A 20,962-nucleotide genomic window follows, 5' to 3' on the forward strand; every position below is an offset into this window, starting at 1 on the left:
AGCACTTTGGGAGGCCGAGACGGGCGGATCACGAGGTCAGGAGATCGAGACCATTCTGGCTAACACGGTGAAACCCTGTCTCTACTAAAAAAATACAAAAAAACTAGCCGGGCGAGGTGGCGGGCGCCTGTAGTCCCAGCTACTTGGAGGCTGAGGCAGGAGAATGGCGGGAACCGGGAGGCGGAGCTTGCAGTGAGCTGAGATCCGGCCACTGCACTCCAGCCTGGGCGACAGAGCGAGACTCCGTCTCAAAAAAATAAAAAAAAAATAAAATAAAAAAATAAAAAAATAAAAAAAGTCAGATTAGGGCGGTTGATATGCAAGAGGAAAATGAAGTGTTGAGGCTGGACTGCTGGTATCTAAGTTTCACCTTGGGAAAACAGAGACACTGCCTGAAAGTGCAGGGCACTCTTGGGCACGCACGTCGTCTTCCAGAGGATATGGAAGGGTGGGTGGAGGGAAACAAAGAGCCTGCGGTGAAAGGAGGAAAAGCAGTCTCTATCCTTATGCAACGCACACCCCTCGGACTCAGAACTCTCAGTGGACTAATGTGGGTCACCTCTGCGGAGCTCTGCTCTGTGCTGGAGAGTCAAACCCAGAATTCTGGCAGCTCTCTGGAACTCAGCACGGCCCGCAAGGTTGAAGGGCTCAGGACAACACACCTGATCCCTTTCTCTCCCTGTTCTAAAAGGAGAGAAACATGACTTTATGGGCCATCTGTGAAGCGGACAGGTGAGGCTGACCTGACAAAGTCAGGCACACTGGGAGAAGAGGAGGGAGGGACGGCTGAACTTTGGACAGCTGAGAGAAAAGCAGCATCATTTCCACAGCAGACCACTCAACGTCACTGCGGCGGGGACATTCTGAGGTCAGACCCTTTTGACTAGGAAAAGCAACACACAAGGCAACATGGTTTTTCCCTTTCAACCACTGTGGCGTACTTGCTTACTCAACTAAGAAAGAAAAAGCAACCTTATTATAGAGATCAGCAAGAGATGAAGAAAATTATAGGGAGGCTGCCCTGGCCCAAAGCTCTGCTAACGGTTTCTGCAGGGAGGATGAGGGTGGTGCCCGGTTAACTGCTTATCTCCACTGCAGACCAGAGAACGTCCGTGCGATGCCTCTCATCAGTGAGGTAGATGATCATCCTCTTGCCAGAGGTATCGAGTGCCAGCTCACAGCACAGCGGAACAGGAGAACGAGCTGCATCCGACACACGGCAACCCCAGCAGAATTAATAGGCTGCTCCAAGAAAATGGAACCCAAGGGAGAGGGACTCGTGCCCCGAGGCCTGCACCACCCCAGCTTGCTCTGCTTTGAGATGCAGAATTTGAAAGCAGCTGTCACTGTCACTCATGTCCACAGTGGAGCTTGTTTCTGTCCTGCCTGTCAGACACACCTCCTGCCACCATGAAAGCTGAGTGGGGGTGGGAAGGGAAAAAGAGTCCCGAGTGAATATTAGGAGGAGGAGATGGAAGGACAAGGAAGGTTGCAGAGCAAAAATCTTTAAAGTAGGTCAAGTTCAAAATTAGATCAAGGAGATGAGAGACGGGAGGCAAAAGCTCCATAAGAGGAACGGAGGCAGAAGGAAGAAAAGCTCCAAGGTGACGCTCGCTCCAGGACAAGATGATGGGGAGAAGGTGAGGCTGCCCTGGCATCACTTCCCATGTAAGTCACTCAGCTCCATGTCATCCTTTCGGCGCTTCTGGGTGAAGAGGGAGGCGACGGGGTAGAGCTTGGCCCTGGCCTGGAAGCGGTGTCCCGCGATGTCAATCTCATACTCTCCCCGGTTGATGAAATCCGCTGTCACCACCTGCTCTTCCCCTGTGTCCTCGGAAAAACTGTGCACAAAGCCCAGGCAAACGTGGCGCTCCAGGCTGTAGCTATAGGCACTGCTGGTGGTCTTGCCAACATACTGCCCATTCCGGTAAATGGGCTCTCCCCACCAAGGCCAAAGGTCTAGGTCTGTGTCATGGTCGTCCAGGATGAACATGGTGAGGCGTTTATACACTCCATTCTGCTTCTGCAGCAGGAGGGCATCACGACCAATGAAATCCATGCCCTAAGAAAGAAAGGAACTGCCAAGTCATCCAGTGACACTCAGACCCTCGGCAGAGAAAGCAGCACCGTGGGAAGGGTCCCCTGGTGTCACCGCAATGACACAGAGAGGGGCACAGCCGCCTCCAACCACAACCCTGCCAGCTTTTGGGAAATGGTGTGATTTCCACCATGTGAAAAACTGCATGTGAAATATAAAAGACCCCTTGGTAATTTCTGTAACAACAGAGGTACACATTTTGTTGCCTATTTTATAAACATAGTCACAAAACCATATAGAACAAAAACATTTAGGAAAAAGACTCACTCACTTAATAAAATACCCTATCAGTATAGTACTTTAGAAGAATTTTTTTTTTTTTTTTGAGATGGAGTCTCGCTCTGTCACCCAGGCTGGAGTGCAGTGGCCGGATCACAGCTCACTGCAAGCTCCGCCTCCTGGGTTCACACCATTCTCCTGCCTCAGCCTCCCGGGTAGCTGGGACTACAGGTGCCGCCACCTCGCCTGGCTAGTTTTTTGTATTTTTTAGTAGAGACGGGGTTTCATCGTGTTAGCCAGGATGGTCTCGATCTCGTGACCTCGTGATCCGCCCGTCTCGGCCTCCCAAAGTGCTGGGATTACAGGCCTGAGCCACTATGCCCGGCTAGAAGAATGTTTTTTATATTGGTCAGTCGCGGTGGCTCACGCCTGTAATGCCAGCACTTTGGGAGGCCGAGGCGGGCGGATCTCCTGAGGTCGGGAGTTCAAGACCAGCCAGACCAACTTGGAGAAACCCCATCTCTATTGAAAAAAAAAAAAAATACAAAATTAGCTGGGCGTGGTGGCACATGCCTGAAATCCCAGCTACGTGGGAGGCTGAGGCAGGAGAATCACTTGAAGCCAGGAGGCAGAGGTTGCAGTGAGCCAAGATTGTGCCATTGCACTCCAGCCTGGGCAACAAGAACGAAGCTCCATCTCAAAAAAAGAAGAAAAAAAAATAGTGATTATCTTTAAATAGACAAAACGTGGGTGATTTTAGTTTCCTTTTTTATATCTCCCAAAATGAGTTATTACCTTTTTTTTTTTTTTTTTTTTTTTTTGTGGGAGATGGAGCCTTGCTCTGTCACTCAGGTAGGAGAGTAGTGGCATGATCTCAGCTCACTGGACCCCCTTCCTCCCAGGTTCAGGCAATTCTCACGTCTCAGCCTCCCGAGTAGCTGGGATTACAGGTGCCTACCACCACGCCCAGCTAATTTTTATATTTTTACTAGATATGGGGTTTCACCATGTTGGCCAGGCTGGTCTCGAACTCGTGACCTCAGGTCATCTGCCCAAAACAAAAAAACCAAAAAAATTAGGCCAGGTGTGGTGTCCCACATCTGTAATCCCAGCACTTTGGGAGGCCAAGGAGGGCAGATCACCTGAGCTCAGGAGTTCGAGACCACCTTGGCCAATGTGGCAAAACTCTGTCTTTACCAAAATACAAAAAATTAGCTGGGTGTGGTGACACGTCTGTGGTCCCAGCTACTTGGGAGGCTGAAGTGGGAGAATCACCTGAACATGAGAGGGCATTGCAGTGAGCCAACATTGCGCCCCTGCACTCCAACCTGGGTGACAGAAAGAGACCCCACCTCAAAATCAAAAACAAAAGAAAAAGCCCACAAAAATTAGGCAGCTGACCAAAAGATGACTAGTTTGTACAAATATTCGTGGCATATTAATGCATCACCATAATTAACTTGGAATAGCCTTCCAGAAAGGACTAGAAATAAGTGGGTTTTTCTGTTTGTTGTTTCTTAATTTTAATACAGAGACGAGGTCTTGCTGTATTGCCCAGGCTGAGCTCAAGTGATCCTCATGCCTTGGCCTCCCCCAAGAGCTAGGATTACAGTTGTGAGCCACTGCACCTGACCAAGTGTTGTCTATTTATTATGTTTTCTTTTTTTTTGAGATGGAGTCTTGCTCTATCACCCAGGCTGGAGTGCAGTGGTGCAATCTTGGCTCACTGCAACCTCCACCTGCTAGGTTCAGGTGATTCTCCAGCCTCAGCCTCCAGAGTAGCTGGAACTACAGGGGCCAACCACCACGCCAGCTACTTTTCGTTTTTTTTGTCTTTTTTTTTTTTTTTGCCTCCCAGGTTCACACCATTCTCCTGCCTCAGCCTCCCCAGTAACTTGGGACTACAGGCACGCACCACCACGCCCAGCTAATTTTTTGTATTTTTAGTAGAGACAGGGTTTCATCATGTTAGCCAGGATGATCTCAATCTCCTGACCTTATGATCTGCCCTCCTGCCTCAGCTTCCCAAAGTGTTGGGATTACAGGCATGAGCCACTGCACCCAGCCTACTTTTTGTATTTTTAGTAGAGACGGGTTTCACCATGTTGGCCAGGCTGGTCTCGAACTCCTGACCTCAGGTGATCCACCTGCCTCAGCCTCCCAAAGTTCTGGGATTCAGGCATGAGCCACCATTATTATGTTTTCATTTGAAGATATTTTACCCTATAAAGTTTTCGTTCTCATTTACCTGATGCTAACATCAAGGCCTCAATCTTTTTCCTTTTTCCTGTCATATCAGTTCTTCTTCCTAGTCTAGTGCAGATTCACTACTCAGGAAGCTGAGTGAAAGTGGAGTCTGGATAAACACAGTACCTTTTCTAATTTCACCCGAGACTCTCGTCCACATTCCAGGGGCGTGGTGAGGTTATTTATATCCTGCCCCCAGAAGGCAAAAAACTTCTCAATTCGGAGACTGCGAAGAGCGTAATACCCAGCATTCCGGATTCCGTATTTCTGGCCAACACTCATCACTTCATTGTACACATGCAGGGCGTACTATAGGAGGAGATGGAAAATTAGTAAGCAGTAGACCTTCAGAATTAAGCATGAAGCATGTCTGGAAGAGCTGATGGCTCACACTATTAACATGGACAAAAGAGGAGGCGTATAAAACTCCCAGGATGTCTCATCCTTGACACACTTAGGGCATAGCCCAAGGGTGATGAGCTGGGGTCAGCCCAGCCTGGACTTAAGCTCCATGACAGCAGTATCCATGTCTTTTTACCTCTCTAAAATATCTTGTGTGGTAATTCTAGCCCAGAGCAATTTTTAAATAATAATTTGTAGAAGCACTCTCACCATTTGGTAAATGGCCAGTCTCATCATCATTTTAAAACAGCCCACTAACGCTCCACGGTCTTCATCTGATTCTGGCTTTGTTCTTTTGCTCCAGTTTCCCAACCACTGTCATGCCCTCATGTGCTGGCCCAAGCTGTGAGGCCCAGCTCTCACACGTAACTCGAGATGTGTGCACACACTGGATGATGGTAGGGGAGCCAGTAAGGCAGGGCTCGCCTGCTCACGTCCTATAGCATTCAGGCTCTCAAGCTGCTCTTTTCTTGGTTTCAGAAACATGTACATTATCAGATCAGTGAACAGAAGGTTTTCCAAACTGAAGGCAAATATTCAATCCTTGTCTGAACATACACCGTTAAGTTTAAAGTCCAACAAAAATGAGACTACACTGCTTTAAAAACTATAAAATGAAATCGAAAGCAAGACACAGCAAAGAACCAGCCTCAGTAATACTGCAGTTCTTTATCCTCGCGCAGTATGTTTCTATAAACTGCACCACTGTAGCTGAACAGGCATCTACCAAACAGACCACTAAGATCAATTACTTTATTTCATTCTATTTCACTTCATTTCATTTTTTTTTTTTTAATTTTATTTTTGAGACAGAGTTTTGCTCTTCCGCCCAGGCTGGAGTGAAGTGGTGCTATCTTGGCTCAATGCAACTTCCACCTCCTGGGTTCAAGAGATTTTCCTGCCTCAGCCTCCGAGTAGCTGAGATTATAGGCGCCCGCCACCACACCTGGCTAATTTTTGTATTTTTAGTAGAGACGAGGTTTCGCTATGTTGACCAGGCTGCTCTAGCACTCCTGACCTCAGGTGATTCGCCCACCTTTGCTTCCCAAAGTGCTGGGATTACAGGCATGAACCACTGTGCCGGGAAGACAACTTTAAATGTGGAAAAAAGGAATCCAAGCTATTGCATGCAACACTCGCCTGTGGTATGTGTATAAGGGAAACACCCGAATCAGCCAAGGTGGGTGCAGGAGACCCACAGAACACGGCAGGATGAGGAGAAGACAGAGCTGGCGTCTCCAGGGAGCGTGGTACTCTCCCACCTCAAGCTCAATCCCCGGTTCTTTAGCTAAGAGGACGACCAAGGAAGAAAGAGGTAACCAGGTGACAAGTGTTGCCCAGATCCAACTACATGACTAATGTTGGCAAAATCAAAGAGAAGAGTGGGTCTCCACCATTTCCTCATTTTTCTCACAAAATACCAGAGATTTAGTGTGAACAAAACGAGAATCTGCCATGTGCCCCCACGTTTTGGAAGACTTCTTCTCAAAGAGACAAACATAAGCTTCCTGGACAAAAGCCAGCTTATAGAGAGCTCAAGCGTGGCACAAATAATCTCTTTGACTCATGAAAAATCATAAGAAAGGGAACAGCTCAGGGAAATCAGAAAGCTGAAACCAAGGCCTCCAAGCAAGGATAAAGCTGCCAGAGCCACAGAGCCTCCTCTTCCTGATGAGGTTTGACCACAAGCATCTAGGTGACAATAGCTGAACCACTGGGTGGCACTTCAGAATCAACATGTCTGCACAGGCCAACCATGGCAGCTGCATCTGTTTAAACTCTTCCCAAGTCTTGAACAATCTCTTCATCTTCATATTGTTTTTTTTTTTTTTTTTTTTTTTGAGACGGAGTCTTGCTCTGTCGCCCAGGCTGGAGTGCAGTGGCCGGATCTCAGCTCACGCAAGCTCCGCCTCCCGGTTTACGCCATTCTCCCGCCTCAGCCTCCCGAGTAGCTGGGACTACAGGCGCCCGCCACCTCGCCCGGCTAGTTTTTTGTATTTTTTAGTAGAGATGGGGTTTCACTGTCTTTGCCAGGATGGTCTCGATCTCCTGACCTCGTGATCCGCCCGTCTCGGCCTCCCAAAGTGCTGGCATTACAGGCTTGAGCCACGGCGCCCAGCCTTCATCTTCATATTGTTATAATGCTTCTGAGTGTGGAAAAGCAGATGAAATTTCATGCGCTGATATATCTGTGCTTTAATAATTTAAAAAAGGTTGGGCACAGTGGCTCAAATAGTTAAAAGAGGGCTGGACACAGTGGCTCATGCCGGTAATCCCAACACTTTGGGAGGCTGAGACGAGAGGATCATTTGAGGCTAGAGTTAGAGTCCAGCGTGGGCAACATATGCAGACTCTCATTGCTATAAAAAAATAAAAAATAGGCTGGGCACGGTGGCTCATGCCTGTAATCCTAGCACTTTGGGAGGCCAAGGCAGGCAGATCACGAGGTCAGGAGAGCGAGACCATCCTGGCCAGCACGGTGAAACCCTGTCTCTACTAAAAATATAAAAAATTAGCCGGGTGTGGTGGCATGCGCCTGTAGTCCCAGCTACTCAGGAGGCTGAGGCAGGAGAATCATTTGAACCTGGGAGGCAGAGCTTGCAGTGAGCCGAGATAGTGCCACTGCACTCCAGCTTGGGCGACAATGGGAGACTCTGTCTAAACAATAAATTAAAAAAAAAAAATAGCTGGGCACCTATGGTCCTACCTACTCAGGAAGCTGAGGTGGGAGGACTGCTTGAGCCCAGAGGTTCAAGGCTCCAGTGAGCTATGATCATGCCACTGCACTAAAAAATAGTAGTAAATAAGGTCGGGGCAGTGGCTTACACGTGTAATCCCAACACTTTGGGAGGCTGAGGCGAGAGGATCACTAGAGTCCAGGAATCTGAGACCAGCCTAGGCAACATAGCAAGACCCTACCTCTACCTCTAAAATACAATTACCTCTAAAAATAAACTTAAACTACTCTACCTCTAAAAATAAAATCAAACAATTAGCTGGGGATGTTGGTACATGCCTGTAGTCCCAGCTATTCAGGAGGCTGAGGCAGGAGGATCACTTCAGCCTGGGAGGTCAAGCTGTAGTAAGCCAGTCTGGGTGACAGAGCAATGCCCTATCTCACCAAAAAAAAAAAAAAAAATTTAAGAGAAAACCTATCACTAAAAGTAATATGACTAACATCAAGAAGAAAACAAGCATGCCTACAATCATTGCTACCTGTCACAATAGGACAAAGGAAGGAAATTATAGGAAGAAAGACTGTGGGCCGGGCGTGGCAGCTCACGCCTGTAATCCCAGCACTTTGGGAGACCGAGGTGGGCAGATCACCTAAGGTTAGGAGTTCAAGACCAGCCTGGCCAACATGGTGAAACCCCATCTCTACTAAAAATACAAAAATTAGCTGGGTGTGGTGGCACGCCCTGTAATCCCAGCTACTCGGGAGGCTGAGGCAGGAGAATCGCTTGAACCCGGGAGGCAGAGGTTGCGGTGAGGCTAGATTGCGCCATGGCACTCCAGCCTGGGGCATAAGAGTGAGACTTCGTCTCAAAAAAAAAAAAAAAAAAAAGAAAGAAAAGATTGTGGAAAAAGAAGAAACTATTACTATTTGCGTATGATTAGACTGAACTCAGCCTGCAGACCTTTTTATAACAGCAAAAGACTAGAAATATCATAAATGTCTATTAGTATCGGAATGAATTAGAATGAATGGAATGAATGAATGAATGGATGAATGCAATGCTATGCCACTGTTAAAAAATAAAGAAAAAAAGAACAAGGAAGCTCTTTTTCTTTAGGTACCAACAAAGAAAGAGCTCTAAGAGAAATTGTGAAGTGACGCCCGGTGCAGTGGCTCACGCCTGTAATCCCAGCACTTTGGAAGGCTGAGGCGTGCGGACCACTTGCGGTCAGGAGTTGGAGATAAGCCTGGGCAACATCGTGAAGCCCCGTCTCTACTAAAAATACAAAATTCAGCCAGGCATGGTGGTGTGTACCTGTAATCTCAACTACTTGGGAGGCTGAGGTGGGAGAATTACTTGAACCTGGGAGGCAAAGGTTGCAGTGAACTGAAATTATGCCACTACACTCTAGCCTAGGTAACAGAGTGAGACTTTGTCTCAATTAAAAAAAAAAATTGTGAAGTGAAAAAAAAAAACAGGATGAAGAATAGCAGTATGCTTCCATTTCTGTTTTTAAAAAGGGGGCTTGGCTGGGTATGGTGGCTCACACCTATAATCCCAGCACTTTGGGAGGACAAAGTGGGTGTATCACCTGAGGTCAGGAGTTTGAGACCAGCCTAAGTGACATGGCAAAATTCGTCTCTACAAAAAATTACAAAAATTAGCCAGGTATGGTGACACATGCCTACAGTCCCAGCTACTCGGGAGGCTGAGGTGGGAGGGTGGCTTGAGCCTAGGAGGTCGAGGCTGCAGTGAGCCACGGTCATGCCATTGCACTCCAACCTGGGCAACAGAGTGAGACTATGTCTCAAAAAAAAAAAAAATTAATTATAAATTTGCTTGCAATATGCATACAAATCTCAAGTGCCATATAAAATACTAACATTATTGGTGACAGTTGGTGAGAACTGATCAGACGGCGCCAAATACTTCTTAAATGTATTACCTATTCAAAAAAACTTATATAACTTAGTTAAAAATGGTCAAATCTCTTCAATGCAGCCTACCTCAGTTCCCAAGGCCCAATCAGATACAGCTCTCCAAACCTGCCAGTGCTGGTGAATGCCGGGAGAACCGGCACGCCACAGTGGTTGTAGGAAGAAGGGAAGGGTGCCCTCTCACCTCTATGGGGATGTAGAGCATGAATCCCGGCTCTCCTGTGTGCGTCATGCTCATCACGCGGATCCCATTTGCATAGCCCACGCTCATCTCCTGCAGGGACAAAGATAGCAGTCAGCCTGGGCACTCACATTGCTTGTTAAGGCGGGACGCCTGGGGAAACCTTTCATTAGTGCTGCACCCTCTGCTTACTGTTGAGTGAAACAGATGCCAAGGTAAGAATTTCATCCTGAAAGCGGTGAATTTCCAGGTCCTGAGGCACTGAGAATGGAGCACTGCCTCTGTGACACCTCTACCTGTTACTGTTACCATCTCAGGAGTTTTAGCCAAGATGATGGTGGAGAGTGGAGCGAAGTCTTTGACAAGCACAAAATATTCCTCTTTGCCAGGTCCTTGTGTTAGTCAGGGGTTGCAGGCACAATGAGGACAAGGCGAGTGTCTTCTCTGGGGGACTCAACAGACAAACCCTGGCCACCTGCCATACAAAAGATGATGCCCGTTGCCCACAGACATGATTCATCTGCTATCCTGGGGTCAAAGACGGGCTTCTGATTCTCAGGACATGTTACATAAATGCTCAATTCCCTAACAACGGCCACTGATGCAATCACTGTTCCTATAAAGGAAAGTGGAAAGTCCCGGACAGCACTGAAGTGAAGCGCTTCCATAGGAGGCTGACAGGATGCGGCACTCGCCGGGTGTTGAGCATACGGGTCACTCCTCCAAGCAGGAGAGCGAACACTGGGAGGGGTCCACTGACGGCTAACAGTGGAGAGTTTTCTGTTGCTTCACTTTGCCTTGGAGAAGGAAAACTGTGAAACAATTTGTAGGTGTTACCAACTTTGGGTGAACTTCCAAGAGTCTCCATCAGTAACTGCCTGGAAGTTGTTGGTTACAGGTTGCCAAGATGTCTGTCCGTTTGGATGTCTCTAATCAGCTGCTTCCTGGGGAGGATTCCGTTGTCATTGCTTTCATTCGATTACAGTTTGTTTCACTCAGCTGTGGTAGCCACTTACAGGAAAGAAAATTATGTAAGAAGTTCAGAGATTCACCTATGCCATTTCTTCTCTGAAGATGCCACAGACACAGAAGTTACTCTGTGTACAGAAAAGAGACCACACTGCATGGAGAGAAGGGACCTAACTTAGACAGGCATTTTTGTGTGAGTCATAATCCTGGAACTTCAAATTTTAATCCAGTGCTACAGAAACCAAAAAGCATACAGACTTTACATTTAGAGAACCTAAATCCACTTCAAAGATATCCTAATGCTTATCAAATAAGGAAAGCTTGGAGTGTAAAAAATAAACAAATAAGACCAGGCACAGTGGCTAACACCTGTAATCCCAGCACTTTGGGAGGCCTTGGTGGGTGGATCACCTGAGGTCAGGAGTTCGAGACCAGGCTGGCCAACATGGTGAAACCTTGTCTCTACTAAAAATAAAAAAAATTAGCAGGGCATGGTGATGGGCGCTTATAATCCCAGCTACTCGGGAGGCTGAAATAGGAGAATCGCCTGAACCCAGGAAGTGGAAGTTGCAGTGAGCCAAGATCGCACCATTGCATGCCAGCCTGCACAACAAGAGTGAAACTCTGCCTCAAAATAAAAACTAGCCGGGCGAGGTGGCGGGCGCCTGTAGTCCCAGCTACTCGGGAGGCTGAGGCAGGAGAATGGTGTAAACCCAGGAGGCGGGGCTTGCAGTGAGCTGAGATCCGGCCACTGCACTCCAGCCTGGGCCATAGAGCAAGACTCCGTCTCAAAAAAAAAAAACAAAAAAACAAAAAAAACACAACAACAACAAATAAATATACTCAGTCACTTCTTCGCTAAAAAAGGGCAGCGCATTTTTTTTTTTGAGACAGAGTCTTGCTCTGTCACTTAACCTAGAGCGCAATGGTGCAATCTCGTGCAATAACCTGGAGTGCAATGGCTGTAACATCTGCCTCCCAGGTTCAAGCCATTCTCCTGCCTCAGCCTCCCGAGTAGCTGGGACCACAGGCATGCACCACCATGCCTCGCTAATTTTTGTATTTTTGTATTTATTTATTTATTTATTTTTGAGGTAGAATCTCACTCAATATATTGCCCCGGCTGGAGTGCAATGGCACGATCTCGGCTCACTACAACCTCCGCCTCCCAGGTTCAAGTGATTCTCCTGCCTTAGCATCCCGAGTAGCTAGGATTACAGGCATGTACCGCCACATCTGACTAATTTTTGTATTTTTAGTAGAGATGGGGTTTCGCCATGTTGGCCAGGCTGGTCTTGAACTCTTGACTTCATGATCTGCCCAGCTCGGCCTCCTAAAGTGCTGGGATTACAGGCGTGAGCCACTGCGCCTGGCCAGCGCACTCTTTGAGACAGTCTCACTCTGTCACCCAGGTGGAGTGCAGTGGCGTGTTCTCGGCTCACTGCAACCTCTGCCTCCTGGGTTCAAGTGATTCCCGTGCCTCAGCCTCACAAGTAGCCGGGATTATAGGCGTGTGCGACCACACCTGGCTAATTTTTGTATTTTTAACAGAGACAGGGTCTCACCATGTTGGCCAGGCTGGTCTCAAACTCCTGACCTTGGGTGATCCACCTGCCTTGGCCACCTAAAGTGCTGGGACATAAGCCACCTCACCCAGCCAAGACACTGTTTGTGGGTGTTAACACCATAGTAAGAACATGGAACTGCCACCGCTATGAAAGACACATTCTCTACCCATTTAAAAACAGAACTTTATCAGCACTCACCTTGCAAAAGAGGCTTGGGAAGTGGTCTGGAGTCATAGGGGCATAGGACAACTCGGACAGCACATCCACAGCTCGAGGGCCAATCAGATTGAGGGCTAAATGGAAAAGAACAAGAGATGTCCAGCTCTCCTGCTGAACAGGTGAGCCAATCGGAAAGGTCTACTGTAGACTTGCTCAGCTATAGCCAGGCCTGGGTGCTGAGACCAGGAATATGTCCCTTTGCTTAGGCACTCCAAGGATGGATGCTAAGCACCCCGATTCTGGTGAATACACCTCTGCCAACAGGGCCTGTGAACACAGCAGGGCTGGCCATAACTGCCCACACAACTTCCATTCTCCTCCTTTTCCCAGCATGGCTAAGTGATGGAAGAAGCCCCAACCCCAAATCAGTACCCGGAGTAGATCTGCCCAGCCAAAAAGTATACGGACTTTAAATTCGGAGAAGCTAAATCCACTTCAAAGATATCCTAATGCTTACTACATAAGGAAAGCATTATTCCGGACACCGGTGTTTGGGACATCAGCTTGTGCTAATTACACGTCATCCATCCTAAGACATGACTTTTGTTCAGTAACATTCTGTAGTTTGCCAATCCAGGAGCAGGACGTAAATCATATTCGCTACTACAAGGAATTGAGAATGAGGGCCTGGGAGAGGAAACGCTGCTGGGGCCAAGGGGTAAGATCAGTTAGGTGGGAGGGCAGGAGGGGTTAAGTTGAGACGGCTGAGGGTGAGAAAATCAGGGAACCAAGTCATCCTTAAAAATTAGGTACTCATGGCTGGGCGCGGTGGCTCATGCCTGTAATCCCAGCACTTTGGGAGGCCAAGACGGGGCGGATCACGAGGTCAGGAGATTGACACCATCCTGGCTAACACGGTGAAACCCCGTCTCTACTAAAAATACAAAAAAAAAAAAAAAAAAAAACTAGCCGGGCGAGGTGGTGGGCGCCTGTAGTCCCAGCTACTTGGGAGGCTGAGGCAGGAGAATGGCATGAACCTGGGAGGTGGAGCTTGCAGTGAGCCGAGACTGCACCACTGCACTCCAGCCTGGGCGACAGAGCAAGACTCTGTCTCAAAAAAAAAAAAAAAAAAAAAAATTAGGTACTCATTAAAAAAAAAAAAAAAACTTTAAAATTTACTCATTCATTCAAAAAATAAATGACCTCGGCCGGGCGCGGTGGCTCAAGCCTGTAATCCCAGCACTTTGGGAGGCCGAGACGGGCGGATCACGAGGTCAGGAGATCGAGACCATCCTGGCTAATACGGTGAAACCCCGTTTCTACTAAAAAAATACAAAAAACTAGCCGGGCGACGGCTACTCGGGAGGCTGAGACAGGAGAATGGCGTGAACCCGGGAGGCGGAGCTTGCAGTGAGCTGAGAGCCGGCCACTGCACTCCAGCCTGGGCGGCAGAGCAAGACTCCGTCTCAAAAAAAAAAAAAAAAAAAAAAAAAAAAAAATGACCTCCTACATGCAAGCTGTAGGGGATATAGCAGTGAACAAAACAAATAGAAACCAAAACACTAACTCATTTCACACTTCATCTACAAAAAGAGGAAGGGGCTGGGCATGGTGGCTCATGCCCGTAATCTGAGCACTTTGGGAGACCAAGGCAGGTGCATCATCTGAGGTCAGAAGTTTGAGACCAGACTGACCAACATGGTGAAACCCCATCTCTATCAAAAATATAAAAAATTACTCACGCCTGTAATCCCAGCACTTTGGGAGGCCGAGGTGGGCAGATCACAAGGTCAGGAGATCGAGACCATCCTGGCTAACATGGTGAAATCCTGTCTCTACTAAAAATACAAAAAATTAGCTGGGCGTGGTGGCGGGTGCCTGTAGTCCCAGCTACTTGGGAGGCTGAGGCAGGAGAATGGCGTGAAACCGGAAGGCGGAGCTTTCAGTGAGCAGAGATCACACCACTGCACTCCAGGGTGGGTGACAGAGCAACACTCCGTCACAAAAAAAAAAAAAAAAAATTGGCATAGTGACGTGTGCCTGTAATCTCAGCTACTCAGGAGGCTGAGGTAGGAGAATCGCTTGAACCCAGGAGGTAGAGGTTGCAGTGAGGGGAGATCGCACCACTGCATTCTAGCCTGGGCACCAGAGTAAGACTCCATCTCAAAATAAACAAACAAATACATAAATAAATAAATTAAAAATTAGTTGGGTGCAGTGGCATGTGCCTGTGGTTCCAGCTACTCTGGAGGCTGAGGTGGGAGGACTGCTTGAGCCCAGGAGGTTGAGGCTGCAGTGAGTTACGATGGTGCAACTGCACTCCAGCTTGGGCAACAGAGCAATATCCTGTCTCAAAAAAAAAAAGTCTTAGAAATCTACTTTTTTTTTTTTTTTTTTTTGAGACGAAGTCTCGCTCTGTTGCCTGGGCTACAGTACAATGGCATGATCTCGGCTCACTGTAACCGCCGCCTTCCAGACTCAAGCGATTCTCCTGCCTCAGCCTCCCAAGTAGCTGGGACTATAGGCGTGCACCATGTCCAGCTAATTTTTGTATTTTTAGTAGAGATGGGATTTCACCATGTTGGCCAGGCTGGTCTTGAACTCCCAATCTCATGATCTGCCCACCTTGGCCTCCCAAAGTGCTGGGATTACAGGTGTAAGCCACTGTGTCCAGACTTCAATTTTCTTTTCTTTTTTTTTTTTTTTTGAGACGGAGTCTCACTTGCCTAGGATGGAGTGCAGTGGTGCGATCTGGGCTCACTGCAACCTCTGCCTCCCAGGTTCAAGTGATTCTTCTGCTTCAGCCTCCCAAGTAGCTGGGACAACAGGCATATGCCACCATGCCCAGCTAATTTTTGTATTTTTAGTAGAGATGGGGTTTCACCATACAGGCCAGGCTGGTCTTGAACTCCTGACCTAGTGATCTGCCCACCTCGGCCTCCAAAAGTGCTGGGATTACAGGTGTGAGCCACTGCACCCGCTAGAGATCAATTTCCTATGACCAGAGAGCCTCTTCTATGCTAACTCTAATGTTCATTTTTGAGGGTCAAATGTAAAGAAGGCAAACGTGGAAGACACATCTGCATCTGCTGGCCTTTTCCACATGGCAGAGCCTGAGGCCCCCGTACCTGTGTACTTCCAGGTGACGTCCTCCAGGAGCAGGTTGCTGTCTTCCGGCATGTATTTCTTAAGCCAAGCCCAACAGTGGACCTGCTGGTCGGTTGGAGAGATCATGAAGAAACTGAAAAGTGAGACCCCAAAAGAATCAAAACCAGGTAGCAGAAAAAGGATCAGGAAACAATCAAATCTTATTTAGTTTCAAAGCAATGAGGCAAACACTAGGGAAAGATTTCTTAGCTTTCACAGAAGGCCAGTAGCACCATTCTAGGATGTACCACCTAACAACAAAACAAAATTCTGACCTCCTGTTAGTGCCAAGAAATTATACAGATTTACTAATGTAAGACATCGACTAGGCACAGTGGCTCAGGCCTGTGATCCCAGCACTTTGGGAGGCCAAGGTGGGTGGATTGCTTGAGCTCAGGTGTTCAAGACTAGCCTGGGCAATGTGGCAAAATCCTATCTCTACGAAATACACAAAAATTGGCTGGGTGCGGTGGCGGTACCTGCGGTCCCAGCTACTTGTAAAGCTGAGGTGGGAGGATCACTTGAGCCCAGGAGGTGGAGGCTGCAGGGATCCATGATCGCATCACTGCACTCCAGCCTGGGTGACAAAGTGAGACCCTGTCTCCAAAAAAAAAAAAAAAAAAGACAAGGCATCTTCTCCCACTAGGGTACATAATCTAGTGGGCTTTTTAAAATTCTCCTCCTGGTGATTTCTTTTTGTTTAGGACTGCTAATAAACTGGTTTTGATTTCATGTAATGATTCTTAGTCCCTGGGATTTACGGTTCCTGGAGAAGCGCCTAAGCTTCTGCTACAGTACCCCTAAGGAATCAACGTGTTGGAGGGAGCAGAGAGGACGGCAGCTCATCTCACCTGCGCTTGTTCAGTCGTGCTATGCTGCAGTCATTTTCATACCCTCCACCCTCGTTGAGCATACCGGTATGTACAATGTGGCCCACAGGCACATCCAGGTCATTGGAAAAGAGGTACTGTAGAACTTCTAATGCCTGATCCCCAGTGGACTGCAGGGTTAGGGAATGAAACAAGAATAAGAGTGAGCGTGAGAGTACCTGGCTGGGCCACATGGCCCCACCAGCAATGAACCTCACTGAGAAAATTCAATCAGCCAATTCCCACGTGACAACATTTGCAGACATACTCCACTGCAAGAAGCTCCAGGCAATGCTAGCTATTGATTCTTATGATAAACAGGCCTCTCTAGCAAATCAAAAACCCGAAACAAGGAGCTAAAATTTCAGAAAAATGTTACAATACAGATGAAACACAAAAATATACCAGAATTCTTAAGAAATCAGTTTTTTGTTTTTGTGTTACTTTTTAGATGGAGTCTCACTCTGTTGCCCAGGCTGAGTGCAGTGGCACAATCTCAGCTCACTGCAACCACCACCTCCTGAGTTCATGTGATTCCCCTGCCTCAGCCTCCCTACTAGCTGGGACTACAAGCGCCCGCCACCACGCCCGGCTTTTTCTTTTTCTTTTTTTTTTTTGTTTTTTGAGATATTCGTTCTTGTCACCCAGGCTGGAGTGCCATGGTGCAATCTCAGCTCACTGCAGCCTCCATCTCCTGGGTTCAAGCAATTCTCCTGCCTCAGCCTCCCAAGTAGCTGGGATTACAAGTGCCCGCCACCACGCCTGGCTAATTTTTTGTATTTTTGGTAGAGATGGTTTCACCACGTTGGCCAGGCTGGTCTTGAACTCCTGATCTCAGGTGACCTGCCCGTCTCGGCCTCCCAAACTGCTGGGATTACAGGTGTGAGCCACCACTCCTGGCCTTAATTTTTGTATTTTTAGTAGAAACGGGCTTTCACCATCTTGGCCAGGCTGGTCTCGAACTCCTGACCTCAGATGATCCATGCCCAGCACTTGGCCTCCCAAAGTGCTGGGAATACAAGCATGAGCCACTGCACCCAGTCAGTGCAGTTTTGAAGAAGAAAAACAAAAAGCATTCAATAAATATGCAGTTTCCTAACCCATTATTTTGGTTCCCAAATACTTACTGTTATCTCAAACTTTGTGAAAGAGGACATGTCAATGACACACACAGCTTCCTTACAGCACTTGACTTCAGACTCCACAATGTCAAACCAATCTGGCTTATAGAAAGTCTTGCTCTGCTCCAATGCCAGGAGGTCTATGGAATGGAAAAATCATAAAGTGGAAAGAAAATGAGGGAACTTACACTGGGGAGTCTCCCTGTAGAGTTTAGTGTAGTCCAGGTGGTTCTTATTCTTCTGTAACACATTCTAGCTTATGCACTTGAAAATGTATTTTATTAATTCCCAGGACAAAAAAAAAAAAAAAAAGAAGCAAAAATGAGAATGTGACTTCTTACCCTTGTCAGGGGGAACAAAGTACTTTGGCCTCTCAAATCCATGTTTCTCCATCCACCTGGCTCCCTGTGCATCCAGCCGGTCGTAGAGAGGAGAGGTGCGTAACTGCCTACCAGTCTGGAAGTCCCAGCGGGGAACCTTCAGATCATACATCAAAGCTAGACAGACAAGAGTAGTCTATGAAAGCCCAAGACACAGATTCTTGACCTGAGTAGCCAATATCCACTAGACTCTGGAGTTGTTTCTATTCAAAAGAGCTTTCCAGGCTAATGAAGTCTTTTTTTTTTTTTTTTTTTTGAGATAGAGTTTTGCTCTTGTTGCCCAGGCTGGAGTGCAGTGGCACAATCTTGGCTCACCGCAACCTCCGCCTCCTGGGTTTAAGCGATTCTCCCACCTCAGCCTTCCAAGTAGATGGGATTACAGGCACGCGACACCGTGTCAGGCTAATTTTTTGTATTTCTAGTGGAGACGGGGTTTCTCCATGTTGGTCAGGCTGGTCTCAAACTCCTGACCTCAGGTGATACGCCTGCCCCGGCCTCCCGAGTGCTGGGATTACAGGTGTGAGCCACTGTGCCCAACCCAATTTCCAGGCTAATGTAGTCTAATTTTCAAAATTACCAAGTGTATCAGGCATGCTCCAGAAGGAAAGACAATCCTGCCAAGCTGCTGTCATCCCTCCCTGGAGGTAGAGCTACGTGTCACGGCATGACTCGGCCTGTATTCACATTCAGCATTCCACGTTAGTAGGGAGAAATGATGGGAGAAAGGTCAGGGTCCTAAACCTTGCTAAGCTTCATAGTAGAGATGAAGGTTACTAAGTGGGACATAGGTGGTAACAAAGTACGAAAAAACGGCACTCAATTCTTCATTGTGCCTGTGTTAGGATCTCAGACCTATTACTGACATTTCCTCCCTGATAACTCACTTCTGAAGTGAAAGGTTATGTATTGTAGCTTGATTAGGTGGCTCTGAAATCTGAGAAGTTACATTCTATTGTACCAATGACATTATTCACACAACAAAGCTAGGGTCAGTATTCGTTTCTCTTAGGCCGGGTGCGATGGCTCATGTCTGTAAACCCAGCACTTTGGGAGCTCAAGGAGGGCAGATCATGAGGTCAGGAGTTTGAGATCAGCCTGGCCAACATGGTGAAACCCTGTCTCTACTAAAAATACAAAAATTAGCCAACCATGGTGGCAGGCACCCGTAATACCAGCCACTCGGGAGGCTGAAGCAGGAGACTTGCTTGAACCCAGGAGGCAGAGGTTGCAGTGAGCTGAAATTGTGCCACTGCACTCCAGCCTGGGCAATACAGTAAGACTGTCTCGGGGTGGGGAAAAAATTCATTTTCCTTAATGTCCAATTTTCAACAACAATAAGTAAAAAAAGCCAGAAAAGTGTGATCTGTGGTCCCTTGCAAAGAGAAGACCTGATCTCACATCATTCCAAACAAAAGGTACATCAAGGCTGGGGGAGGTTGGGAGACAGAAGGAAGCCAGGTAGGTTTCTCTGCATGGTGACAATCTGTCCATATCCTGGTACTTTAGGTTCTACCTTCCCCATTTTCTTTTCTTTTTTTTTTTTTTTTGTTGACACGGAGTCTCACTCTAGCACCCAGGCTAGAGTGCAGTGGTGCGATATTGGCTCACTGCAACCTCCACCTCCCAGGTTCAAGTGATTGTCCTGCCTCAGCCTGCCAAGTAGCTGGCATCACAGGCACGTACCACCACAACTGGCTACATTTTTATATTTTTAGTAGAGACAGGGTTTCGCCATGTTGCTCAGGCCAGACCTCCTGACCTCAAGTGATCCGCCCAACTCGGCCTCCCAAAGTACTGGGATTACAGGCATAAGCCACTGCGCCCGGCACCTTCCCCATTTTCTATGTGCCTGCCATTTCTATTTCATGAGAATTGGAGAAGGTTACCAAAAGTGTCATATCACCAAGGAGAAGCTCAAGCTCAATTACGATTTGCACAGGTTCCAAAGTAACGATGGGTGGGGAAATCTAGGCTTATAATAGTTCACCTCTTAAAAAAACAAAACAAAACATTTATTTTTTATGTTTTTGAGACAGGCTCTCAGTACCACTGCCCAGGCTGGGGTACATAGTGGCACCGTCATGGCTCACTGCAGCCTCAACTTCCCCAGGTGGTTCACCTACCTCAGCCTCCCAAGTACTGGGATTTTAGGTGTGTGCCACTACACATGACTAATTTTTTGGTTTTGGTTTTAGTCCAGACAGAGTTTTGCTACATTGTCTTGGCTGGTCTCAAACTCCTGACCTCAAGTAATCTGCCTCCCTCAGCAACCCACAGTGCTGGGATTACAGGCATGAGCCACCATGCCCAGCCAAGTTCAACATTTTAACCAAACTATTTGCTAAAATTAAAGAACCTTAGCAGTTAAACATATCGCTGTTAGGTCCTTCATCTCCATGGATATACATCCTCTTCCCAGGCCAAAAGTGAGCACTTAGGCATTAAAGGCCATCCAGAGTCCTCACCATCAATGTTGTTCAACTACCAAACTAACAGTTTACTTGTAACCAAGAATGGTGGTCATAACCAACACAGAAATTTAGTGCTGAGCATAAGTATACCCAAAATATTTAGATATCATTTGGCAAAGTCTGAGAACAGCTCCTCAGTACAGGAAAATGAAATTACAACTTGAACCTACATGGTTTGGTTCAATTCCTGATACAAAAGCTTTCTAAGGATTTCCTAGAAAACAAATCAGAGATCAAGGTAGAATAACAAATTAAGATGAAGTGGCCAATCCTTCAAAGTTGCAGCAGGGTGAGAACAAGGGAGTGACAGCAGGAATGTATGTTTTGTATTTATCTGAGAAGTGGTTCCCAATCTTGCTGCTGTAGGGTGGATTAACGATGAAAGTCACTCACGGAAGCGTGAAGCTCCGAGAATAACCTGGAAAAATTCCCTGACTTGGAAAGAAAAAACTAAGTGGGGAACAAGAAAGCACTTTCTCAAAAAAAAAAAAGTGGGAGTGAGAAAGCATTCACTTC

The 20,962-nt window shown here is 47.2% G+C and overlaps 1 protein-coding gene across 6 annotated transcripts in view; it reads right to left on the reverse strand.

The window, feature by feature from the left end:
* Nucleotides 1-300: 300 nt before the first annotated feature.
* PDPR (pyruvate dehydrogenase phosphatase regulatory subunit) overlaps nucleotides 301-20,962 on the reverse strand; it is a 49,561-nt gene continuing 28,899 nt past the window's right edge. For 3 of the 6 annotated variants that reach the window (XM_033218998.1, XM_033218997.1, XM_033218999.1), the window contains 8 exons: nucleotides 17,937-18,092; nucleotides 17,602-17,735; nucleotides 16,457-16,605; nucleotides 15,587-15,699; nucleotides 12,498-12,592; nucleotides 9,766-9,855; nucleotides 4,691-4,873; nucleotides 1,658-2,062 (listed from right to left, as the gene is read on the reverse strand). In XM_033218998.1, the coding sequence (XP_033074889.1) occupies nucleotides 1,658-2,062; nucleotides 4,691-4,873; nucleotides 9,766-9,855; nucleotides 12,498-12,592; nucleotides 15,587-15,699; nucleotides 16,457-16,605; nucleotides 17,602-17,735; nucleotides 17,937-18,092 (1,325 nt within the window). Of the gene's footprint in view, nucleotides 2,063-4,690; nucleotides 4,874-9,765; nucleotides 9,856-12,497; nucleotides 12,593-15,586; nucleotides 15,700-16,456; nucleotides 16,606-17,601; nucleotides 17,736-17,936; nucleotides 18,093-20,962 lie in introns of all 6 variants that reach the window. The other 3 variants (XM_033218994.1, XM_033218996.1, XM_033218995.1) reach the window with 2 other exon arrangements.

The sequence above is a fragment of the Trachypithecus francoisi genome, unplaced genomic scaffold (assembly GCF_009764315.1).
Source record: "Trachypithecus francoisi isolate TF-2019V2 unplaced genomic scaffold, Tfra_2.0 Lachesis_group10, whole genome shotgun sequence".
NCBI lineage: Eukaryota > Metazoa > Chordata > Mammalia > Primates > Cercopithecidae > Trachypithecus > Trachypithecus francoisi.